We start from the raw sequence: 24,537 nt of genomic DNA on the forward strand, positions 1-24,537 counted from the left end.
AGCGTTGTTTGGATGAGCAGAGAGAGAGAGAGAGAGTGAGAGAGAGGCATGAGGTTGGTTAGGTTGATTGAGATTGAGAGAGTGGAGAATTAGGGTTTGAGAGATGAAGAAGAAGTGAGAGTGAGAATGCGAATGGCATCGTCGTCGTCGGCATTTACGGTGATCTGCATCCTGCACTCGCTCATAGCGGTCACGTCCGGGGCGCTGATGATGTTCTACATGAAGGAGGTCTACACGTTCGGCCACGGAGTCCAGGCCGCCACCAAGCTCTTGGGATCCACGCCGCACGACCAGCTCCTCATCAAGACCTCCGATTCCTTCTCCGGCCTTCTCCTCATCGCCATTGGCTTCCTCCTCTTCATGGTCTGCTTCGTCAGGGATCACGATTTTCAGCTCTTCTTCGCCAAGGGCTGCACGCTTCTCCACCTCTTCATGGCCATGTGGAGGATCTACTTCGAACGCAAGGTTGAGGATCTAGCCTGGGATTGGCTCCGCCAGACTGTCGGTGACCTTCTCTTGGCCCTCTCCTGGGTCTTCTTTCTCGTTTACTCTTGGAGGGAGAAGTACGATTAGTTTCCCTCTTTCTTTTTCCTTTTTCCTTTTCCTTTTCTTAATTTATAATATTTTCACCTCTGGATTTACCTTGTAAAGAATCGGATCTCACTTTGTTTTTATCAAATCTGTGTTGAGAGACACCTTCTCAATTGCCTTCCTTCCTTCCTTCCTTTCCCTGCTTCGGCATTAATAGCACGTCAGTAAGTTTTTTAACTGCAGTTGACCAATGTCTAATTAATCTTCTGATAATCAAAACAAACTTCTTCTGATTCTTGTAGACTTTAGATAGTTTCCCCTGTAATTTTGAGGTGAATTTGATGGAGTAGTGTGTCGAGTTTGAGAGGTGTGCATGTTTTGATGGGCAAGGTAAGATGTTGTGTTTGTGGGTTTGGGTGAATAACAATTGGATGCTTTATTTGTTTATAAAGAATATGAAATCAGAAACTAATGGTGTATCTGTTAAATTGGTGCATTTTTATCCTGAGAATTGTAATTTCATTTCAATTATTGGAGTTTGTAAACTCTGGATTTAACTGATGCTGCCTGGTAAAGAGGAATTGATGGGTAGAACTGGATGAAGCCATTTGGGTATTTATATTGAGAATTTTCATTGGAGGCAAGTGGTTGATGAAGTGTTTTGCTTAGTTTATACCTTCCGCCAACGCAGTGATTCTGTTTTTTTTTTGTGTGGATGAAGTATAATGGAGTTTAACTTTTTTTGAAGATAATCGAACGTTATTATTTCTAGTGATATTTTAGTTAAAAATTGCTTCCAGCCAACTAAAAGACAGCCAAGAGTTCAAAATACAATTTGAAAATGCTAGATCTACATCAGTTATCTTGATTATAAAAGACATTTGATATACTTGCCCCATGGAGCATTTGTAGTGATCAACATAGTTAAAGTAGAAAATATGTGGCACTTGACATGATGCCTTAAATTGGATTTGTTGCCAAAGAGGAGTGAATGTGTTGTGATTAGGTCTCTCCATTATTTTTTATTTTATTTTTAATATTCAAATCAAATCCCAAGACAGCATTGAGTAGGGTAACGATTATTTAATTGATTTGTGTCTCTGATAATTGTCAGCATGTATACTTATTCTTAAGTTCATAGTCCTAGATTGTCAACTTGCATGTTTACCCATGAGATGGAATGATCCCACGATTTTTCACACTCCCTTTTGAGTCCTGTTCACTCTGAATATCATATTCTGGTGAGATTTTATTGATATGTCTAGGTAAGCTTGGAAAATCACAGGAAACAGTGATCTGTCATGAGTGGGCAACCGTGACATTGATTGATTAAGCTGGGTAACCTTTGACTATGACACACAACCTAATTGAGCATTTATTGACCTAATATCCATGTTTTAAACCCTTGAATGGAGAGTGTATGGCAGGATAGTTGCTATGTCGAATTTTTTGTATTTTATATGCTGTAACATTTAATAATTAACTACAATAATTCATGGATATCTTAACTCTTTGAATAAAACATGAGTAAATACCAAAAAAAGTCAAATACAAGTTTCCTAGATAGGAATCATCAATCATTATCTTCTAAATCCAAGTCTTCTATGCTATTTTCACTATTATTACATCTATAGATTTCAATTTTGGAATCTAGAATCCCAAACATAGCCCTACAAAAAATCCTTAATGTCCCTGTTTAGATGTTTTTTTCTGAATCAACACAGCGCTGCAAAGGCCGTTATTCAGCCCACTATTTTGGTCTACTATGGCTGTTACACTAAACTGCTATGCTAGAGCAGCCCCTGTAGTCCCTGTAGTGGGCAGGGGCCGCTCTGCACTCTATAGCGGGCTATAGTATGATATATATCAACCCTGTCTAAGATGAATGTTCTCTCACATCCCAACTCTCAGCTTGAATACTATTTATTGTCTTTCAGTGTGTCATTCTGTCTTTGTTGTCTCTCAAGGCCCAATACCCAAACCTTTGATGGAAGGTGTTCATTCTTTGTTCCAGAATTCAAGTGTAAATGTAATGCATACATGTGTTTGAATATTAATTTGTATTTTGTGTACGATCTGACGTGCATTCTAAAACTAAGTTTAATAAAATGCCAGTAGTGATTCAAAGGTTATTTTTTCACAATTGTTATTTTATATATTCATATGTATGTTGGAATGTAATTTGTACAAGGCAGAATCTTACAATGTTGTTTACTGGCACATATTTTGTGTCTCATCCTGTGTTCTTACAGTGGATCTTAGTTGCTGGAAGACAGCGTATATGGCAGAATCCATATTTCACCACTTAAGAATTGCAAATGCTATGCTATATCCACGTGAACAGTGGATTTTTTTTTTCTCACTTGTTCATTTTTCTACTATTCTCATGCATTTCCATGTATATTTTGAGTTTAGGATTAACCAATGATTTCTAATGTGATGTGTTGCACAAGAGCCATTTTGACAATCTAGATGAAATCTTTTCATTACTATAATAGTTATTGTTTTGTGAGATGTTTAAATTATTTTATCTGGTTCCCTTTGGAGTGAAGAATACCAGTTATATGCATACAAGTATAGAATTTTTTATTGACCTTTCTCCTGCAAGGCCAGTCACTGAATAACTGCCCTCAGGAAGTGATTATTTGTTATATAACTCTTTTAAAACAGAGTTGGTAGTTAGGTTTGGTTCTGTTTTCAAACAGAACAGCTGTGTTGTAACAGAAGGTGTGTTTATAAGCCCTTCAATGGTGCCTTGAATGAATAATAAATAATTTTACTTCTATTCTACCAACATTTGTGTTGAGAGAGAGCATACCTTCATGTGTGGAGGAGAGTGAACACCTTCGGAGTGAGAACAGTGAGAACAGAGGAGTGGTGGGATTAGGGATGGGATCAACTTTAACATTATTGAATAGTTAACGTATATGATGAACTGTGTATAATAACAAATGGTGGCGTTTTATTCATAGCAATACTGCTGCAGGACGTTTTCAATTTTAGAAATCTGCTTGCGACTAATGCTTGTGATTGGGGGTGATCCTCTCCTAATTATCATGTACTGCATCATGTGAGATTTTACAATTTTAGGTCGGGATTTTGTCTATGCTTGGTTTTTATTCGTACAGCTCATTCAGCCTTTGGTGAAAATTCCCGTTTGTTGTACCAATTGGAAGCCACAGTGATTTCAGTAGCATTGGGTCTTGGGTGAAAGGTTACTACAATCCATAAGCTGGTTGCGAGTTTTTTTTAATCTCTACCATTTATCATTATAAAATTATTTACTGCATCAATGCCCAATAGAGAAAACATTTCATGGTTGTTTTTTCTTAGCAAGTAGAAGTTATTTAACATCTTTTTCCAATAATGTTTTATTACAACTTTTATTGATGGGCCTATTTAGTTTTGAAGAGTAAAAGTTGTATGTGGCTATTATGTGTGGTTCTTTTAATGAAATGTCATATTGTCATATTTTAGGTGGGTAATGATTAGAAATGATCTTGTAAATCTCAGTCGAAAAGGACCACTTGGGTACTTTGATATGGTCCCAGAAAGGCTTAGAGTTATGTTTTTTCAAATGCCTGATACCCAGCTCTCTACATGGAACACTTGGACCAAATCTGGCTGTAAGCAACACAGAGAACGAGAAATGTTAGCAATATTTCATGATTATTGATGGAAATTTGTGTAAGACTTGTTGAAGGAGTTGGGTCTGTATAAAAGAAGGAAAAAAGTTTTGTTGACACTGCATGCAACACTATTTAACAATCCTTTATAATAATATTATAATATTTTAGATTAAAAATTAAAATGAAAATAATTAAAGTATTAATTTATCTGATTGTTAAGTATATGTTTGTACTGATTACAGTGTTAAAGTATCAGGTTCCGTATAAGAAAGGACACCAGAATCAGCGCAGAAGATAATACCTCATTCGAATTGAATGTGTTTTTCATCCCCCAAGTTAATGACAATAAATAAGTGTTTGTTGGGAGGGAACCTAATTTTTCTGTTGTCATGTACAAAATTTGTTTATTTTCTTTATTCAGAGAAAGTTGCTTATAAATTGAATAAATTTATTTACATAAATAGCTTTTACAATTTGAACTATTTCTCATCAATTTTAAGCAACTTGTACCTGAGGCTGACATTAAAAAATTATATATATAATTAATTGTAAATTTTGCGTAATCAATTGTTTGTCTGTATAACTGATTATGTATAACCTATAATTAATTATGTAAGATTAAAAATACTTAGATTAAAAACAATTTATTTTACACGTAGTATGTCTAAATAATCTAACATACTTGATTATGTGAGTTGTTTTTTTTAGAAAATGTATGTTTGGAACATATTTTACTTTACCATTCTTTACCATTTTCTGCATAGCATGTTTGAATTTACAGAAAAAGAAAATACACAAAGATAATATTAGACTTAGAAAATAAACATTTGAAGATATCTTGAGTGCAATGAATATTATCTTATAAGAAATCTTATTGAAGCATATTGAAGGTATTAAATATAAGATTCACATCCAAGGTTATAAAAATATGGGTTTCTGACAGTTGATCTACACTTCCTCAACTATTTCTATTTTTTGTATTCTATCAAAATATATTCACCATCATTCTTGTTAAACAATATAGTTGTTTTTGGTGAAAAGGAACACTAGTTTTTTTTTTTAAATGGAGTAGAAAGTGAGCTACAGGTATTCATAACAAACGTGTTCTCTGAAAATACAACAACACAACAACGCTTAATTATTTTGTTAAATTTATGTATAGATGATGACAACATATTTGTTCTTTTCACGGTACTTGCCTCTTGGTTAAAATAAAATTGAAGAAAAATAATAATTATACTCCTGTTTCTATTGTACGGTTTATTGGAATTATTATTATTTTCAAAAATTGAAGTTTTATGTTGTGATAATTTGATGAATCTTCATGTTCACATTATTAACTGTTTTTATTTTTAAATAAACGAACTGTTTGGGTGAACTCTATTTGGAAGAAAACATTTTAAATTTTTTGTCGAAAAAAAGTATAAGGTGAAGCGTGTGATCACTCATATGAAGGGCCAAACAAATGCGTCTAGGCTTTTCAAACAACTAAGGATGCTGCTGAGGTGGGGGAGTTTTTTCCTACAACTCTACATTTTTCTTCCTCCACCCTACATTCTTTCAAATAACGAAATTACTTTTTCACAGTTTTATATGATTTCAGAATAGAGTTTCTATAAGTAAAAAGTGTTTTCAGAATAGGAATTCTGTAAATAAAGGATGTTTTCAGAATAAAAATTTTAAAGATAAGAAATCATTCTAAAATATTCTTTTTATAATATACTTTTTTATTTTCAGATTGATTGATGAATCCAGAATTAATAAAATATATTTTGGAAAATATATTCTAGAAATATTTCAGAAAAGAAACAATCTAGAAGTTATTTTTAAAAGAGGCTGTAAAGCAGTTTTTTTTTTTAAAAGATGGAGTGCATAAAGACATTTGTTAAACAACCCTGAGGTGGTGGAAGGGTAGCGAGTGTGGAGAGAATGGTGTTTTGCGGTTTTGTTCTTTTCCCAAATAAAATTCACCCAAACAATTAGTTCATTTAATATATGATTTCTAAAAGAGTATTAAACATAGTGGTGGTATTACCTTATACTCTAATCAGTGTAAATTATGAAAATTTAAAATGATATCGAATATAAAATTTTCAAAATGTAAGGACCGAGAAAAATAGTCTTAGAGTAGAAATGGTACAATTAAAATGACACCTGAATATTTTATTATTAAAGTGAAAAAACTATATAAATAGAAAATTAGTTATTCAGGTTTTATTTTAAAAGAACCACCATCTCTCTAGAAGTTTTCTTTTCCTTTCCTCTCCCTTCTCTCTAAGATTCTGACCTCTTCGCTCATCTGTTTGACGATCGGAGTCCACCATTAGACTCCTGGCAGCGAGATCTACAAGACTGCCCGATCAGAATCTTTATAGAAAGTTCATTTTGTTCCCCTTTTTCTTTCTTCTCCCTTCTTTCTAAGATCCTGATTTCCTTTGCTCATCAGTTTGAATCTTAGTGAACTCTACGAGATTGCCCGATGAGAATCTTAGATAGAGTAAGTTCATTTTTGGCTCATTTTCTGAGTTAGTTTTGATCTTTTAGTTTAAGTTTGCATGTGAGGTTTTTATCTATCCTTTAGGCTTTTGGTAGATTTGGAGTTTTTAGTGAGCATCGGCTAAAGTTCAGGTAAAGAAGTTAGTCTTATTCTTTTAATTAAAACCCTAGGTTAGAAGATTCTGGATGTGGGGGTGACGTGTTCACCAATTCCAATTGTCTTTGCTTGCAGGATTGTCTCTTTTGAAGAGTAAAGTAATATATTGACTGAAATGGTTGATTTTGAATCTTTTTATATTGATTTTAAGGTGAATAATTTGTTGAAACTGTTTGTGATTGAGAATTAAAAGTTTTGAATGATAATATAAATGAGTTGAACTGTTCTTTTTGAATATTTTGTTGAATTATTTAAGTGAGAGGTTTGATGAGAAGTGGTTGTGTGATTTCAAATGATGGTTGATTTAGAAAACATATATTTTGAATATTTTTTGATGATTCAGTTTATGAACTAAAATTGTTTGTGACAATTTTTAAAGTAAATTATGAGTTGATTATTTTGAGAGCTATGTTGATTGTAATTTGAATTCTGGTGTTTTTGAGATAAGTTAGTTGTTGGGTTTAACAATTGATGATCAAACTTTAATTTTCATGTTTTGGAAATTCTAAATTGTGGAATGATTTGATTGCTTGATGTGGGAGATTTTAATGTTTAAAATATATTTTTAATCAAAACATAGTATTTTCAGGAAAGAAAATACCGTGTTAAGATTGTTTAGGATGTGCATTGACTAGGGATTCGTCTAGAAGGAGATATTCAGGTGGTGAGAGTCGAAGGAGGTTCATATGAATGAGTAAGTTGTTTGAAAGATAACTAACTTGACCTGTTATATGAGTTAACTTGTCATACTAGGAGAGATATGATATTGAGATTCTTTATGCGCATAATTGTGTGGATTTCACAGTGAGATAGTATGACAGGTGCAGATCTCTGAGTCTAAGTCAACGCACGAGTCTTCCGGAAGTAGAGTCAAGAGTCTATGTGTTATGAGTCAGTAGAAGTCCGACATATGAAATATGAATTTTATGAATGTAATAGACACTTGATGAAATTTTGAAAATGTGTGAATATTGATGGTTTATGTTGATATAAAGTTTCATATTTGAAGTTTTAAAAATAGCTAGCTTACCCTGTGTTTTGTTTTGTGTTTGTTTTCTTTAATCTGTGATGATCGTGTTAATTTACACGGGAGCAGATGAGGTTGCAGGTGACAAAGTTACTTAGTGAGTAGTCAGAGGAACAAAAGTTTTATTTTAGACTTTTGTGTATATATTAAATCCCTATGAAAAGGGATATCTTTTGAGATACAAATATGAGAAAGTAACATATGTTTATATGTATAATATAGTAGAAAATATGGGTAAAAATAGGGATGTGACACAAAAATTAAAAAATTTAACACAAATATTTTTTTACATTTAGACATGTTGATTATTAATTCAGATTTTTTAGTCTTAAATGTTAATTATTAATTTAAATTTTATTATTTTTAAATTATTTATCCTGTTATTATTGTATTAGTAAATTACTGTTGATATTTTTATTTATAATTTTTTGTAATTGTAATTTTATTTTATATATTATTGAAGTAAATCAAAAATAAATATATTAGTTTATCAGTTCACAAGTTTTACAATTTTACGCACATCAATTAATTTTTATAATTTTTTGTCTGCCATGTAAAAAAATAGGACATAAGACCGAAAATCTTCAAGACATAGACCAAAGTCATCTTTATCGGGTAAAAAAATATTTTCTTTATTTTTTATACATTTTCTTTGATAAAATAAATATCTTAAAAAATCACATTCCTATCTACATTTAATTAACGGTATTATTTTAAGACTAACTTAACTACGTATAATCTCGACTTTTGGATCTTAAAATTTATTTTCACGTAATATTTTTTTTTTTATAATTTCTCTTAATAAAATAGGATGATCACTCCTTTCTAAAGTTATAAAAAGTCCCCGAATAGGACAGGTTAACTAATATTTTGAAATTTCGACAATACAGTACTTGAAATGCAATCATTTAAAAGTTCAAATAATGCATTTTAGTACCAATGCAATTAACACATGGAATATACAAATTTACAATAAACAAGATAAATAAAAATATACAAATATTTATAATGAAACAAATACATTTTTTGTAAATCTCTCCTAGACTAATTAAAGGATTCTAAATAGTAACACTATAATATTGAAGTCTAACCAAAGCTGTTATAAAATAAAATAATAAAATAGATAAATATTATACATATATAGTAACTACTTGAAAGTGAAAAGGTTTCTATATAGTTATGCTATTGGGAACCCCTCTACCAGTAACTCCGGGATGAGAGGAAGCCATGAGCAAATCATATGGTGGAATTCCAGCACCACATCTATTTCTACGTTTTGGGTCTTTATTTCTCTTCTCAATCTCCTTTTCTATTCTCTTTAGATCCATTGAAAACTTGTAGAAAGCTTGTATGATTTCAGGGTCAGAAGCCCAATCTGACAAGTCTTTCCTCTGCCCTAGGTATTCTTCATCTGGTGAATGGTTAGAAAGTATGTTAATCACTGCCAGAAACATTGTGCTTTCAAGCAAATTTGGTAAGCAAGACAACAAGTATCCTTCTGGATCCTCCATAATTTGTTTGTACTCCTCAGCATTCCCTACTTGGGGTAACAGCTTCTTCATGTGTGGGGACCGCATTGGAACATAACCACCCAAGGGGTATTGGCCAAAATTGACTGCTGAATGCTGAACCGAAACAACCCATATGAATGTGGTGAGTATTGAAGTGAGATGGCTAGGAGTGGAGAGTGTGGACCACCAATTTGCATTTGCATGATCAGCATGGCCTACGTTGATGATCTCACTGTACCAGTCTTGCAGTTCATTGTCTGACCGAACCATGTTCCCATCTGGATAATAGTAGTTAACATAGGTCCTCACCAAGTTCTCCAGAGCAAACCATATCAGAAGCCCATCATTTGCATAAGGGTAGTCTTCGATGAGAAGCCTTAGCCCATGTGGTTGTGTTGGATCTGGTTCTGCTACTCCCCTACATCATCATTACAACATAGATAATAAGATTGTAAGGTTTAGGTTGATAGGAAGAGATTCCTTGGACATTGTCGTATTATTATGTGGTGTATATAGATTGGATCGTCTGATATTTATTATTTTTATTTGCTGATAAAAAGACAACATAGATAATAAAATCAGACACATGCTGAGTCTAAGTAGACGAAGGAACCTTCTAATTAGGTCAGCAGGAAGGGCTTCCATGTCAAAACGCCAATCTTTGTACGCAGCTGAGATTATCTCAATGCTGTATTTGCCAGGAGAAAACACAGATTCAATGATGCCTCCTTCGTTGATGAGAGCCTCACGAGCCAATGCATTTATTTGCAATGTGTGTTTCAAATGAGGCTTTAGAAGCTTGAAAATTGGGTGCATGACACTCAGTTGGCGATGAGTTGCTATGATGAAAGGCTCCATGCATGCGTGGGTCCTCAACCTATAAGGAAACATTATTAAAAAATTATATATAAAAGTGTATATCCTCATAGTGGGAAGGTAAAAGTTTGTGGAGTTTTACGTACCAATGATGGACAAGTTGGTGAACACCTGCATCATTGGAGCAAACATGTGCTTTGGCTATTTGCCACAACCAATAAGAGGTGGCATCCAGTGGAGGAGTAAGGACCTGTTTGGATGATTCTCCCTCTGAAAGACTCAACTCGATAGCAATAGGCTTGAGAGTTCCAAGTGGTGTCAAATAGAAGATGGTACGAGTTGCATATGTTTTTCTGTCTTCCTGAGCATTCATGCCATTCAGAAATGGGAGATAGGCATCATGATAATCCAATACGAATAGCTTCTTTTCTGCCATTGCCTGAACCAGTACATAATGTAAAACTTCAAACTCCCAATACACACAAAAGGAAAGGAATGTTTGTAGTTGTGGCAGATGAAGTTGAAAATAACTACCTCTTCTACTGACATTCCATCCAAATGGCTTATTATGTGCTCTTCTTTTAGGGCAGATTTTTGTGCACCATATATCGAAGGATCCAGACCACTAACGGGTGGAAAAACCTATCAAATTTTTAGAGTAAAATACAAAATCAATATATGTACCAAAACAAAAATATAGAAATCATGTTTTAGTGTATATTTTCTCCATTTTTTATTATTATTACCTCAAGTCTTTGTATGCTTAGAGGGTTGATGCCAGCCAATGCTTGACGCCCAAGTTCTTCATCTCTTATGCAACAATCACTCGCTGAAATTTCAAATATGAACCATTGCTACAATATTTTCACCATAAATTGCGAACAAAAACTATTTCTTGGCTTTGTCTTTCAAAAGGGTGATGATGATAAGCACCAATAATTTCACAAGCTCCAAATTACACCTCAAGTGAAAAAAAAATACCCTTTTCATGTCACTATCATCATGTAACTATCATGTGAAAATTGTAATTTGGAACAATAAATGATTGTCAAATAATATTTTTCCTAGTATCACTAAATTATTATTTTAGTTATATTTATTTTATTTTTTAATTAAAAATATTATTATAATTGAATATCAAAAGTATGCTATTTACTTTTAAATATCAAGAAAAAATTTTCCTTTCCTGAAAGGAAAAGATTTTATTAACATCCAAAAAATAAAATACACATACTTACAAATCATTATAATAATATAATAATATTTTTAATTAAAAATAAATCAAATATAATAATTAAAATATTAATTTATTTATTTGTCAAATACATATTTATTACCATAGGTCACACCCTTCTAAAAAGGAATATATATGTACGGCTTGAATAGATTTTGTTCCTAAATACTTAAAAACCAAAAACAAAAAAACAAACAGTAAAAGGGATCACAAGCGGAACAAGTAACACCATGTCAATAATTTCACGACTTACTGATTGCTTAAAGAATGTCAATAAAAACTAAAAATTAGAACAAAATTATTATTTTTTGAAAGACTAATAATGAAAAAAATTTATAAAAGTAAAATATAAAAAATTATTAGATAAACACAATAAAATATAAGTGTTCATCATTTCACAGGGCAAGTTAAATCATTTCACATACAATAGGAAATAATTTTTTTTATTAAAGAATTTAAGCTTATATATATTCATTGTTCTTTGAAGTTGAAACTTTTATTAATACGTGTTTGGATTGAAGAAAAATAATTTGGTATTATTGCTTAGTTACGAATACGTACCAGCATTGATAATACGTGGAGTGTTAAATTTAAAATAGTCTTCGACATGATTTTTGATCCTGCTGGTAGACCATGGTGCTGTAGTTCCCTTCTCGGGTTTCACTTTATCCACCTGCTTTCTCTTGTATATCTGTTGAACATCTGAAAGTTGCTTGAAATCTCCACACTTGTTCATACAACTTCTGACGAAAGGAATCAAATTACGTGTTGTCCCTTTCAACTTTTCCTCATCAAGACTTTTCTTTCTCCTACCTTCAAACACTTCATCTCTTGGCACATAAGTTTCCACGGATGAGTTTACACGGGACTCGCATTTTCTGTCTGTAAAAGTGAAACATCAAATATGTTAATCATCAAATATAGTAAGTTTTGTTCTGATGTATATATTTTCATTTTTAAACTATTTCGTAATCAAATATCGTGAAATTATTGTATATTTGTTAACACATCAACCTTTTTCAATGATGTTATTGACGTGAGAAATGATCACATGTGTGTACCACTGGTAATAATTTGATGAAATGAAACTAACCGGTTGTTGTTGAAGGACGACCAGTCCTACACCTCCTGGGACTAGGGTACTCTGTGGTCCCTCCTAATATTGGCCTCATATTTTCCCTACCTTTCTCTGGATTTCCCAAATCATTGTACACATCGTAATCGTACACTCTTTCACACCTCTTTCTTACACCTTTTCCATTTCCTCTCAGAAGTCTTAGTTCCTCTTTTCTTAGCTCTTTCAGACCCGCTGGTGTGTGGCATGGTAAGTATGCCTGCTTAATTACATCATGCACAAAGCTTTCAATAAAGTGTTGAAGTAAATAATGTGAATGATTGGGGCAATAAATATTACCTTGTTGCTGAAGAAAATTCTCTCCTCTGGATCAATCTTCTCAGGTTGAATCCATGAATTGCAGACAATATCCACAACACCTTCAATGCAAAAGCCTTCCACAAAGATCTCTTTGTCGTATTTGTTTGTGACAGTAATAGCTCCCGGTAAGCCAAAATCGGAATCTATCTCAAATTCTAACTCGCATTTGGACCTCTTCGCCCCCGCCTTAAAGTGTTTCAGCAACTTCAATTCAACTGGGTTGCTCAGTTTTGTCTCCATCGTTCCTTTAATTTCGTAGGACACTCAAACAAGTCAAAATAGTAAAAGATATTTCAAAACTTAAAACATAAATGAACTCATACATGTGTCTAGGGCATTATTGATGCTGAGAAGATAGCTTCAGATGAGGGGTGTCAAGAAAAGCGTTATTTAGTCTGGAAACATGTACGTGAGTAAGAGTTGTAGAAGGTTTGATCATAGGTGATGTCTAAAAGCGCATGACATAGATTTTTTTGTAAAGGTTAGAAGATAAGAGGTTCAGATAGATATTTTGTATAAAAATTGAAATATCTTGGGTCATTGTTTTTTCCTGATAAAAAAGTAAATAAAAAATGCTGATAAGATGTAGGGCTTACTTGGGTCAATTTCGGTGCTGACTAGCTGCAAGACAATTCCTCTTTCACGAGTATCAAAGTGTTGATGCATGAGGGCCATCATCATCTCCTTATGATCAGTGATCTCAGTGTTCTTGACAGTTACTGTTCCGGCTATGGTGAAAGTCACATTGAGGGGATTGGGAGCAAGGTATCTCTTGGAACACTCATCTAATTTGGTAAAGGGTGGAGAAGGTAGTTGCAACATGGTCTTCAGCTCAAAGAAATTGGGAAGCATGGAAACTGTTCTCTGCCTCTTAGGCCAGAAACTGTTAGGTTGTGAAGACCAACAAAGTGTTTCTACCATTGTTTGTCCCATAATTTCTTTTACCATACCCATTCTGAAAGTTTCCAACTATGTTTTCTCCTTTACGTGTGTACTCTTTTACTATGACACACTTGACATAGAATTGTGTGTAATTGAGTTTAGATAAGACGCTACTACGAATCACATATTTATACCTAGATCAATCCACAAAAGGCCAAATGAATGCCAAAACACGAGTGGAAGAAATTCTCTGTTACAAAAACTATCTAAAACATTTAAATAATTTAAATTTGATAGAACTGCTCAACCTTACCCAACACGACTTAATCATGCCTAATTTGTCTTAACTTAAACGTTTCATTTGAATTCGATTTGACTTGGGTCATCTTGGTAAATTTGATCTAACTAATTTCTACCTCACTCTTTTCGTTTTGAATTGAATTTGGATTTAATAATTGTTTTTTATGAATAAAGAATATTTTTGAATTTTATATTTAAATATTAGGTCAAATTAACTAACACAATCAATAATAATGATTTATTTGAAAGTTAATGATCTTTTGTGCTACATTCAAATCATCCATAAAATAGGAGTCACAGATTTCAACTTTGCTTAAAACTTTTCTAAATGGTGCAGCGTTAACATTCTTCAAATTTCATTACTAAACGCTCTGTGATTCTCTAAATCAAATCTTTTATGGGTTAATCCATTTTCCTGAATTTACTTATAAGAAATAATAGTTTTTTTTTTAATATCGCCAAACACTATAGGAAAATCATGAAATAAAAATTAATTTAAGAGACAAAAAATAATTAGTTGCTAGTGACTAAATTAGATTCTAAATTTGGTAACAAAAACTTTGGTTGCTAATTAGATACAAATTTAGAAACTATTTAAGAATAATAAAAACTAATTTAGAATTTTTTTTTTAATTTTTAAAATAGTCTCTAATTTAGTCACTATAATAATTAATTATTTTATTTTAAAAATTAGTTTCTATTTCAAATTTTTTTAGTAGTGAAAGAATTAATAAATTAAAATAAATATTTTAAGATGTCTCAATCTTATAAAAAATCTATTTGCAAAAGAGGAACCTGACAAACTTGACCAGGGAGATATTGGATTCCTATGCATCCTGCAGAAAAAATAAAACCATGCAGCAGCCCCCTTTTTTGTTATTAGGTTCTATTTAATATATGAAGGGATACATTTACCATTAATAGTAATTCAATGAATTTTACATAAAATTTATCTAACGAAAAGAGTGTATTGAAAACATTATAAATTTCATTTTATCTTGTAAAAGTGTGTTCAAACTATGGTACGTTTTTTATGTTGAAAAAATAGAAATAAAAAGTAATTTAACTCGTTTAAATTAAGCAGTTGGATGTTAAAAATCCCTTAAAATAATGAGGTTCGAAAACTTCTGAAATTTAGAAAATCACTGCAAATAACGAAGATTTACACAATAGTTGGAAAATAATAGTCATTTTAGAAATTATTAAAAAATCACCAATAATTCGTTAAAGTTAGATGTTATAAAAACAAACTATAAAAAACGGTACAAGTTAAAATTTCTAAAAACACTTCAAAATTGTCACTTTTTTTTGTTGTGTATGCGCGTATTTGTTATCCACTTCCGACTGCTAATGTGCTTACCTCTTCTTGATTTTACATGCTACATGTTCATATTCATTTTAAGTGTTTTACTTCAATAGGTTAAGTTACTCACTTAAGAGTAAGTTATATATATATATATATTAACTTTTAATGCATGTTTAAATTATAACATTCCTTCTCTAAAAAAAAATTCTGAATATTTACTATATTATATCACTATTGGAAATTTTGGTAATTAAACATTTAACTTGTCTAGTGAAAAATTCGTCTAAAACTTCAATGAATAATGATATGTTGAATTTCAACGTGATTAAGTTTTTTTTGGTATTAATACTCGTAGTGGTAAAGTTTTTCATCTTCTCCCTATTAGATGAGAGTTTTCTTTAGGCTGGGTTAAAATTAACATTGATGGATTGATAGGGTATCCTGGTCTTGCTATTTTTGGAGGTATTTTCTTTGGGAGTATGTGAAAGTTTATTGGTGTTTTCTCTGTGTTTCTTGAAGTTTAGACTGTTATGAAATTATACATGTCATGGAGGAAGCTCAAAAGATGAGGTTTACTAATGTCTGACTTGAATGTGATTTTGCCTTGGTGTTATGCTTACGCTTAGGATTAATGATTAATGTTTTGTGGATCCTTCGTAATCGATGAAATACTGTCTTAATTACTGTGGAAAAATCAGGTTTAGGGTTACTCATATTTTTTGTGAAGGGAATGCGTGTGCTGATAAGTAGTTGGTTATTTATGATTTATTCATAGATAATCATTTCATTGGTATAATATATTAGGCTTTTACCTAATCTGTTCTTAGAATTCTCTATGAATAGATATAGTCTATCTATGTATCGTTTTTGTTAACATATGAGTTTTGGTCTAGTTTTCCCATATTTTTTTATTTTCTTTCTTGTTTTTTTTAATAATATTTTTTCATGACAGATGGTTTCTGACTGATATGTCAAGTTGCATAGTGATATCTAACATGAAAACTTTTATATAAAAAAACTAAATTAAATAATATTTTAAAAACTAACAAAAACTATTAGTATCTAAATTAATTTTTATTATTGATAAATAGTTTTTAAATTAGTATTTAATTAGTTACTAAAATTTTAGTTATTAATTTATTTAAGTTGATAACTAAATTTTTTGGTATGCGACTAATTAAATATTAATATAAAAATTATTTATCAGTAATAAAAATATAACTAATTACTTTAAGTGATATTTTATTTAATCAATATAATAATTAATTTTTTTTAATTTTTTTCTAATTAATTATCTTCTTGACGCGTGTATATTTTAATGTAAATAAAAAAAATATAAAAAAAACATCACATGCATGTTCCCAGGATGCATGAACTGGAGCATTTTTGTTCATTTATAACATTTGTACTTATATTTCTGAGGGAAAAAACTACGTCCTCATAAAAAGAACATTAAAATAATTGATTGAAGTTCTGTTTGGTTTATTCTACCAAACCAATATGAATGGTTACAATCACAAACTCACACACGTTTTGCAGTCAATCAATTTCAAACCACATATTTCATCTACTGATATTTATTTTCTGTTGTACTCAACGCTTTCCACGTTTTCATAGCTTTTCATGTTTTCATAGTTTTCACTAATTCAAAAATCTCACAACCACAATAATTAGTTTACTATTAATAAACCAGATATTTTTCCTTCTATGAATATTTTAACTGTTTTATCATTCTAAAAATTACTTCACAGTGACACTAATTATTATAAAAGTAAATAAATTAATAGAAACAAGCCCTCACTTCTCAGTCTTTTCGATTATGTAAAAGTTAGAGAGATAATATCTTTAGACTATAAATAAGATATTTTCTATGAAAATATCGATAAATTGAAAAATAAAAAAATATATAAATTATTATTGATCTTAAATGATATTCACTATATCAGAACAATAATCGAAATTCTTGTTTTGTTAATTACATATTTTATTATTATTTTATTATTTTTACTATTTCAACTCTAATCCACTGTTAACAGTAACATTTTCTAAAATTAAATTTTGAAACTTTTTTTGCAATTAATTATAAAATTTCTTTAAATTAAAAAAAATTACAAAGATCATCGAAATTCTAGATCAGTTAAAGTATTTTATACACACAATTCTCGGTAGAATTTCATTTACAATTCTAATATTTAAAAATATCATTGCTTTGCTTCAAGTCCATTGCTTTTCTAAGAACCATTATAAAAGTGGAATTCTAAAAACCTTTTTTTACATATATTTTTATTACTAATTATAGAAAAAAAAATTGGTGCTTGGAATGTTCGTTAATCCATAACTTCTAATGAATATATGATGTAGGTGTTAAAAAGAATTTTTATCTTTGGAAATACTTAATTATTAAACTTCTAACGAATATCTTTTATCTCCATGGCACAATTCTGATTTAATAGTTTCTGTTGTAACTTTTTGGGCAGCAAAATATGTAGACAAGTCAATTTATGTTTTTTTTTAAATTCAAATTATGTTTTTAATGGCCACATAAATAACTTTAGATTTGTACTCTGAACTCTTTCATCTAGTTTTTTTTAAAAGGTTGAAACATCTCTCAACTGTTTTAATTAATTTAATTCATTTTTTTATAAAAAAATATTTAATATATAAGAATAAATGATATTACATATAACAACATAAAAGCTACACAAAGTTGGAGAAATATTTTCATAACGTATATGTTTCTATATTCATAATTTAAAATTATCACACATAAAAAAATATTTATAACACATAGTTTACATTTTAGATTTATAATAAATATTTTACATTATGATACAGTATATTATTTTAAAAAATTTAAAAGTATGAAATTAAGTTAGACTTCAAGATATTAAAAATGATATATTAAAAAGTTAAGAAATCTAAAAATATTCTCATTAAAGAATAATAGTGACGTTCTTGTTCAATATAACTATTTTAATTTTTATATATAACGATAATTTGAAGCTATTAAGTAGATCAGGAGGCATGAATTACACGTGTGTTATTTACATTTTAATAAAAAAAAATCTGGTTGTATTTTTGTCTACTTTCGCCATCCAAATAGTTTTCAATGTAATAAAAATGAAAAAAAAAAAATAATTGGAAAAATGCATTATCTAAAATTTAAAACATAACACGTAAAAAATACAATTTTATTTTAAAAAACAACTATTTTAAGTGCTTATGGAATCATTAAGAAAAGAAATAATTAACATTTATATCTAAACTCTAATTATGTAGGCAAGACAAGTATGTGATGTTGTTATTAAGTGAGGGGGTGAAAATAGAATCTGAGTGAGAGGTGTAGTTAAAAACATGTTGGGCTTAAAAGTGAGTTGAAATATGACTTCTTCTTTCTGCACCTCCATACCTCCTATTATATTATTTTTTGCTGATAAACAAAAAATAGTAGATAACACTTAAAAATAAGTGAATTTTAAATCTAACTCAACCATATAAAATTTACTTATAAAGTGAGGTTCTACTTATCTATAGTGATTGTGAGATATCCGATAAAACTTTCTTTCCTTGTGAAATGTAATAGTGATTGTGAGATATCCGATAAAACTTTCTTTCCATGTGGAATGTAATAAAGTAAAAATTAAAAGATAAATATTAAAATATGTGACTCTTATTTGTTGTTTTACAATCCTTTAAAATCTAACAAATAAAAGAGAGCCCAATGATTGCACATGAAAACCCCTATAAAAGTGAAAAGTGAATAATTTTTTGGACTCTCTGAATAGGAGATTTTCTCTATCAAAGATTCAAGACATTAGACAATCCTCTTCCATTTCTCCTACATTCTTTTATCTTCACTTTACTTTCTAAGCTTCTCGGGTTAGATCGGGATAATTTAAACCTCTACTTGAGTCTCTTTTTCATCCAATATCTTTTTAAACACACACCTATTCATTTGAGTCTTATCATGCTATATATATATAACTATATATATTTACATTTAACTTTTCTATATATATTTTGAGTAAACCTGCGACTTTTCGATTAGACATCTGAGATACCTTATTAAGATGCGGAAAGATATATTCAAACTTCTATTTTAGAGCTAAACATTAATTGATTATGTTGTATCGATTTTGATTTTATTTGGGTTAACAAAGAGGTCAGATATTGGAAGAATGAAGATAAAAATCTGTAAAACTAATGTCAAAATAAATAATGAACCAAAAGGCAACATTAATGGTTTCGGAGGTCAAAACGAAGGATAAAAATGTAAAATATTAAATGTTAACTACTTTTCTCCTTCTTTCAGTTTACTTCAGTGAGGGCACTCAAAGTTCTTTTCCTCGTTTTTCCTTTTTCATAAATCGTCACACATCACCCAAACACAAACTAAAATAATCTTTGTTTTTCAGTCCACTTCAACGTGAGATCCAAGGTAATTAACAGACTTGATGGTAGAATTAGGTGGAAGAAAGAAGCCCTGCTTCATAAAAGAAAGAACCAAGAAATCAGAGGAAAAACCCTAACGTGGCACCGAAAAGAAAGAGATAGAATGTGACAGTGATGAATTGCATTTGCAACAAAGAGAGAGAAAGAGAAAGATGTATTTTCTGTCACATGCTCGAAAGGTACAAGAGTGTATATAGGTGCTGGAAAGTAATAACCGAAACCCAAAAGAAAAAAAGCCCAAAATCCAGGCCTCAATAATAGAAAAAACAGAAATAAAAAAACACTACAAGTAGGACATCAGAGATAAGTAGAGTGATTTTTATCTTATAATTACATAAAATTGATTATGACTTTGACATTTGAACGCCTTATACACACACTCAACCGGGAGAGGAGAAGCTGAAAGGTGCAGTTGATCCAGCCCAGCTTAAGAAGCTTGCCAAACTTAGGTTTAACCTGAAGCAGGAGTTAAGAGTCCAATCCGAGAAGTCAACGCATTCTAATTGAAGAGAGTTTCTGACTCCTTTTGCAAGAACAGTATCAGAACAATTTTAAATCTATACTAACATTGTTTGTTAGACTTATCAGACCATCTGCTATCGAGCTATTATCACAACATCCATAATAATATATTGGTAGTCTGGACGTGAGTGATCCCATATGGAATAAAGATTAACTCAATTCTAAATGCTCAATAAAAATCATATGAAGATACATATTTTGGTAGAATTATTGTAGTTATAAAATATTCGGTCAACCAATGGTTGTGTAAAAGTCCACGCTGTCTACACCGACCTTCTTTATGCGTTAAAGCATTACGAAGCCTAGTGGTTCTATAATTCATTGGAATGATTATTTTAATAATAGTGGAGGCCCAATTCTAAACCTACCTTTCACTGTCTTTTCCTTACCCAATTGCAACTCAGAGTGTGGATGCACTAACTCGTAGGTTTAAGGGGGGAAATATATTGAATGCTAAGCTTTTCTCTTCAACAAACATTTTCTTTCATTTCCCAATGCAAAGGTTGTGACCAAATCAAATTGCTTCAAATAACTAAAGGAAAGTCTAAAATTGTTTTATGCTCTCTCACAGCTTCCTTAACATGATGAATAAATGGATCCTGAGAAGCTTCAAAAGTACTTCAATGGGTGGGGGTAGGAATAGAATTCTGATATGTAGCTAATTTCCTACTAATAACATTTATTTATAAAGTATATCTTCTTTAGTGCTAATTAAAGTATCATCTTAATTAGAAATTAAGAATATCCCCTTTTAGTTATAGACAATAAACAGCCAAACTGGGCACTTTTGTAGCAGTAGATATTGACAGTGTCTTTTGTTCTGAACCATTATTTATTTACCATGATAGATATGAAACATATTTTGTGGGCCATGATGACTGACCCTTTTGGTGTTGGACAAGTCCTCAAAATCTTGCAACTATGATCTCTAATTGTGTTATTTAACAGCAAGAACAGAAAGTTAGCATGAAAGGATGACATCAAATGGGATTTACTTTTGACAAGCTTGATGATATTTTAAAGAGAGTTTCAATTTGGGGTGTTGAACAGATTCAGGATGAGCATGAAAGCATTTCTTTGATGCACTTTTTAGGTGATGTTTTCCCCACAAACATTTACGTTGTTGTGATTTTAAAATCTTTATGAAAAGCACTAATGTGAAAAATCCCACCACTGATATGCAATATAGTGGTTCAATATTGGGAAGTAGCTAGAATAGTTCCCTATCCACCTTCATCGGTTACCACCTCTCCATTCTCATATGAAAATGCCGCACAAACACAAGAAACAAAACTGACACATACACACCCATTTCACAAATAATTTATTCTAATGCTGCACAGATGGCTCAATCGTGTTCTAAGTCTACACCAATGTGGAGCTTTCACCCGATTCCATGTGAAATTTGGCATCATATTCTATAAACTATATTGCATGCCACGAAAAAAAAATGTTACACAAGGAGGAATAGTCTCTGAATATTCCAGCATGTAGCAAAAAATCTCTATTAATAATAACCACTGGCAATTGGTGCAGATTGGCCTCGCTGGTTGTTTAATGCAGGGAATCCACTATGCAAACAATTTAATGCCAGAGACAATTTAGAGAAATTCAAAACTGAAGACAAATTATACACTGTAGATCCGTACAAGTATTTACTCCAATTGTGTATCAGAATAAAGCTGCTGTTAAAGATGTTTGATTCCCCCATCTTAATTAAAGAGCTGTGATAAAAGTAATACCTTGTGACAAACTACAAGTCAGAAAGTTCTTACATGTTCTTAAAAGCTCTGGAGTCTGAACCTCTGGTGACAGAAGCATTGATGTTTTTCCTAATGAAATTCAGAAGTATGAATGAAACTTGTGACCTATGATTTGATTAAGCAGAGATAGCATTCTTGTCTAGTGAGGATTATACTTTGTAATGATATAAAGTACACATAAGCTAGATAAGTCTGAAGTTGTTCTCACTTTAATGTTTATCTTCTATTGATATTTTGTAAACATTGACTTGGAGCATCTTATTAGGAACACCAGTTATACTTTTTAACACTTACCTAATAAAAAAGAACTGTAGTTTATGCCTCCATGGTTGACCCCAAGCAATCACAAAATATAGGACACAAAGCATGCAAATCAAAGTGGAAAAGGAAGTGGCAATATGAAATGACTTAAATCCACCCAACTGGAAAAAAGGAAAAGAATAAGGTTGAAATTTCCATATGGACATAGGAAGCTAGGAAAAGTGATAAGGAAGTTGTTTCCGAGTACAATAGACACACATTATTTAAGAGTTTAGGCCAAAATTTATATATTTCTTTCTTCCTAAATGTCTTTGAATTCTAAAGTAAATTTTAACTTGAATCTGAGGTCGAAACATTTGTGTCGGATGTGAAGATTGATCTAGCTATCACGAAGAATAAAAATGTATGTATTTTAGCTTTGATTTTGGTAGATAGTATCTTAATTAGTGCGGTTAGGGAAAGTCACATTCCTTGAACGCTTTTAGAATTAGAGAAGGAAATGATGTTGTTTTTTGGTTGAGTTAAGGCATCTATAGAGGCAAGTTGATTGGGCACTCTATTGAAGGAAAAGAAAAAGGTAAAGAGAGTTGTGTTTCTGCCAACATTCCTAAAGAATCGTTTCCCTTTTGATCATGCAATGCAATTTTGAAGAACAAAATATCTGTGATTTGACCGTGGAAAAGTAACATTTTTGTAGGATATCCGAAAGAAGAAACTTGAGATAAGCTTGCTTCATGGCTACAAATTAATCCTATTACGACTGCATCACTGTAACAAATAAAGAGATTATTTTAAAACAATTTGTTTATACTTATTGGATAGAGAGAATAACACTGAGATTTAGTGATTCACTTATTCCTTTTTTTAATGTCAAAATGCTTCTTTTTTTTAAGTATTATGTCTTAAAAAGGAATAAAACCTGTGAGATTCTAAATCCTCGTGTCTACCCTTTCACCACTACTTTTCTTTAAATGAATCATATTCTATGAATATGATTATGATAAGCTTATCTAATGCATAAATTATATACTTATATATATTCTATTTTATTTGAAAGAGACAATGAAATTAATATGTGTATCATGGAATCGTTTGTTTACATTTCTTCATATAAAAATCCTTTTTTTAAATATACTTTTGAAGTTTTCAATATGTTTATTCAAATTTTTGAAAAAGGTTAAAAAAATAATAATAATTTTAATTGGTTTTTTAAATAATATTTGGACTTAGGATGACCACTTCATAGTTGACGATCAAATGTATTTTTTTTTTGGATTTATGGTAATGAATAAAGTAAAACTACTCTATTGCTTAATATTTATATAAAAAAAAGGAATTATTTAAACAAACTCAAAAACGTGTTTACATTGAGAAAATATTTTTGTTTTCATTAAAAAATATTAAAGTATTTCCCTTACATTTTCTGTTTCTAAAATTTTCACGGTGAATCGTCATGTAAACATAAAACAAAAGTAGACTATCTTGATATATTATTATGAACAATAAAAATACAATGAAAAGAAAAGTTCTGTCCACGCAAACATGTTGAAAACTGTTGTATTTCGTGGATCTTAAGATTTGTTCTAATCTTAAGTTTCTCTTTGTGTATTATGCAATCAATGGAAAAATCAATTTGAGGAACAACATTCTATTATTTTAAAATAAAGTATATTTTTTATCATATTTATATTATTTGATATAGTGGTCGTTTCAATAAAATTCTTAATTATAATTTAATATATTTTATTATAATAAAGGTCATGATGAAGAAGAAAAATTGATCATATAATTATTATGAAAATGTATATATAATAATATTTATAAGTAGGTTTTATTTATTACTTTACATACATGGATCATGGATAATATACGAATATGATGTTTGATATTCTAGATTGGGGTTAATTGGAGGGCAAATATGTCAGTACAAGTAGTTTTTTCCCTAGAAAGCAAAGCAACCATTGGTTATGGTAGTCTCTTCTCTTTTGTTCCTTCTGTCCCTTCTCGTCTTTTTCCCAATAATGAAGTCCTTTTCCTAAATTGGGAAAGTATTTGGTCCCAATGAAATACACTTTAATTAAAATGTCAGACTATACCTTTTAATGTAATTTCTTAAAATCCATATTACAAAATATTTTGTTAACATTTAACAATTTAATATTAACTTAATTCAGTTTCAAATCAATATTAATATGTCACAGTATTACAGATAAAT

General features: G+C 30.6%; 2 protein-coding genes across 2 annotated transcripts; one reads left to right on the forward strand and one right to left on the reverse strand.

The window, feature by feature from the left end:
* Positions 1-4,336, forward strand: LOC137832586 (uncharacterized). The gene is made up of 2 exons (XM_068640813.2): positions 1-563; positions 4,009-4,336. The coding sequence occupies exons 1-2, from the start codon at positions 127-129 to the stop codon at positions 4,205-4,207; spliced, it is 636 nt and encodes a 211-aa protein (XP_068496914.2). The 5' UTR covers positions 1-126; the 3' UTR covers positions 4,208-4,336.
* A 4,440-nt stretch (positions 4,337-8,776) lies between these two features.
* Positions 8,777-13,878, reverse strand: LOC137832581 (linoleate 13S-lipoxygenase 3-1, chloroplastic). The gene is made up of 9 exons (XM_068640807.2): positions 13,433-13,878; positions 12,816-13,081; positions 12,495-12,735; positions 11,963-12,283; positions 10,914-10,996; positions 10,702-10,809; positions 10,314-10,606; positions 9,965-10,228; positions 8,777-9,769 (listed from the first exon to the last, which is right to left on the reverse strand). Exons 1-9 carry the CDS (start codon positions 13,788-13,790, stop codon positions 9,010-9,012), a joined length of 2,694 nt encoding a protein of 897 aa, XP_068496908.1. The 5' UTR covers positions 13,791-13,878; the 3' UTR covers positions 8,777-9,009.
* Between the last annotated feature and the right edge of the window lie 10,659 nt (positions 13,879-24,537).

Source organism: Phaseolus vulgaris, chromosome 6 (genome assembly GCF_051622355.1).
Source record: "Phaseolus vulgaris cultivar YP4 chromosome 6, ASM5162235v1, whole genome shotgun sequence".
NCBI lineage: Eukaryota > Viridiplantae > Streptophyta > Magnoliopsida > Fabales > Fabaceae > Phaseolus > Phaseolus vulgaris.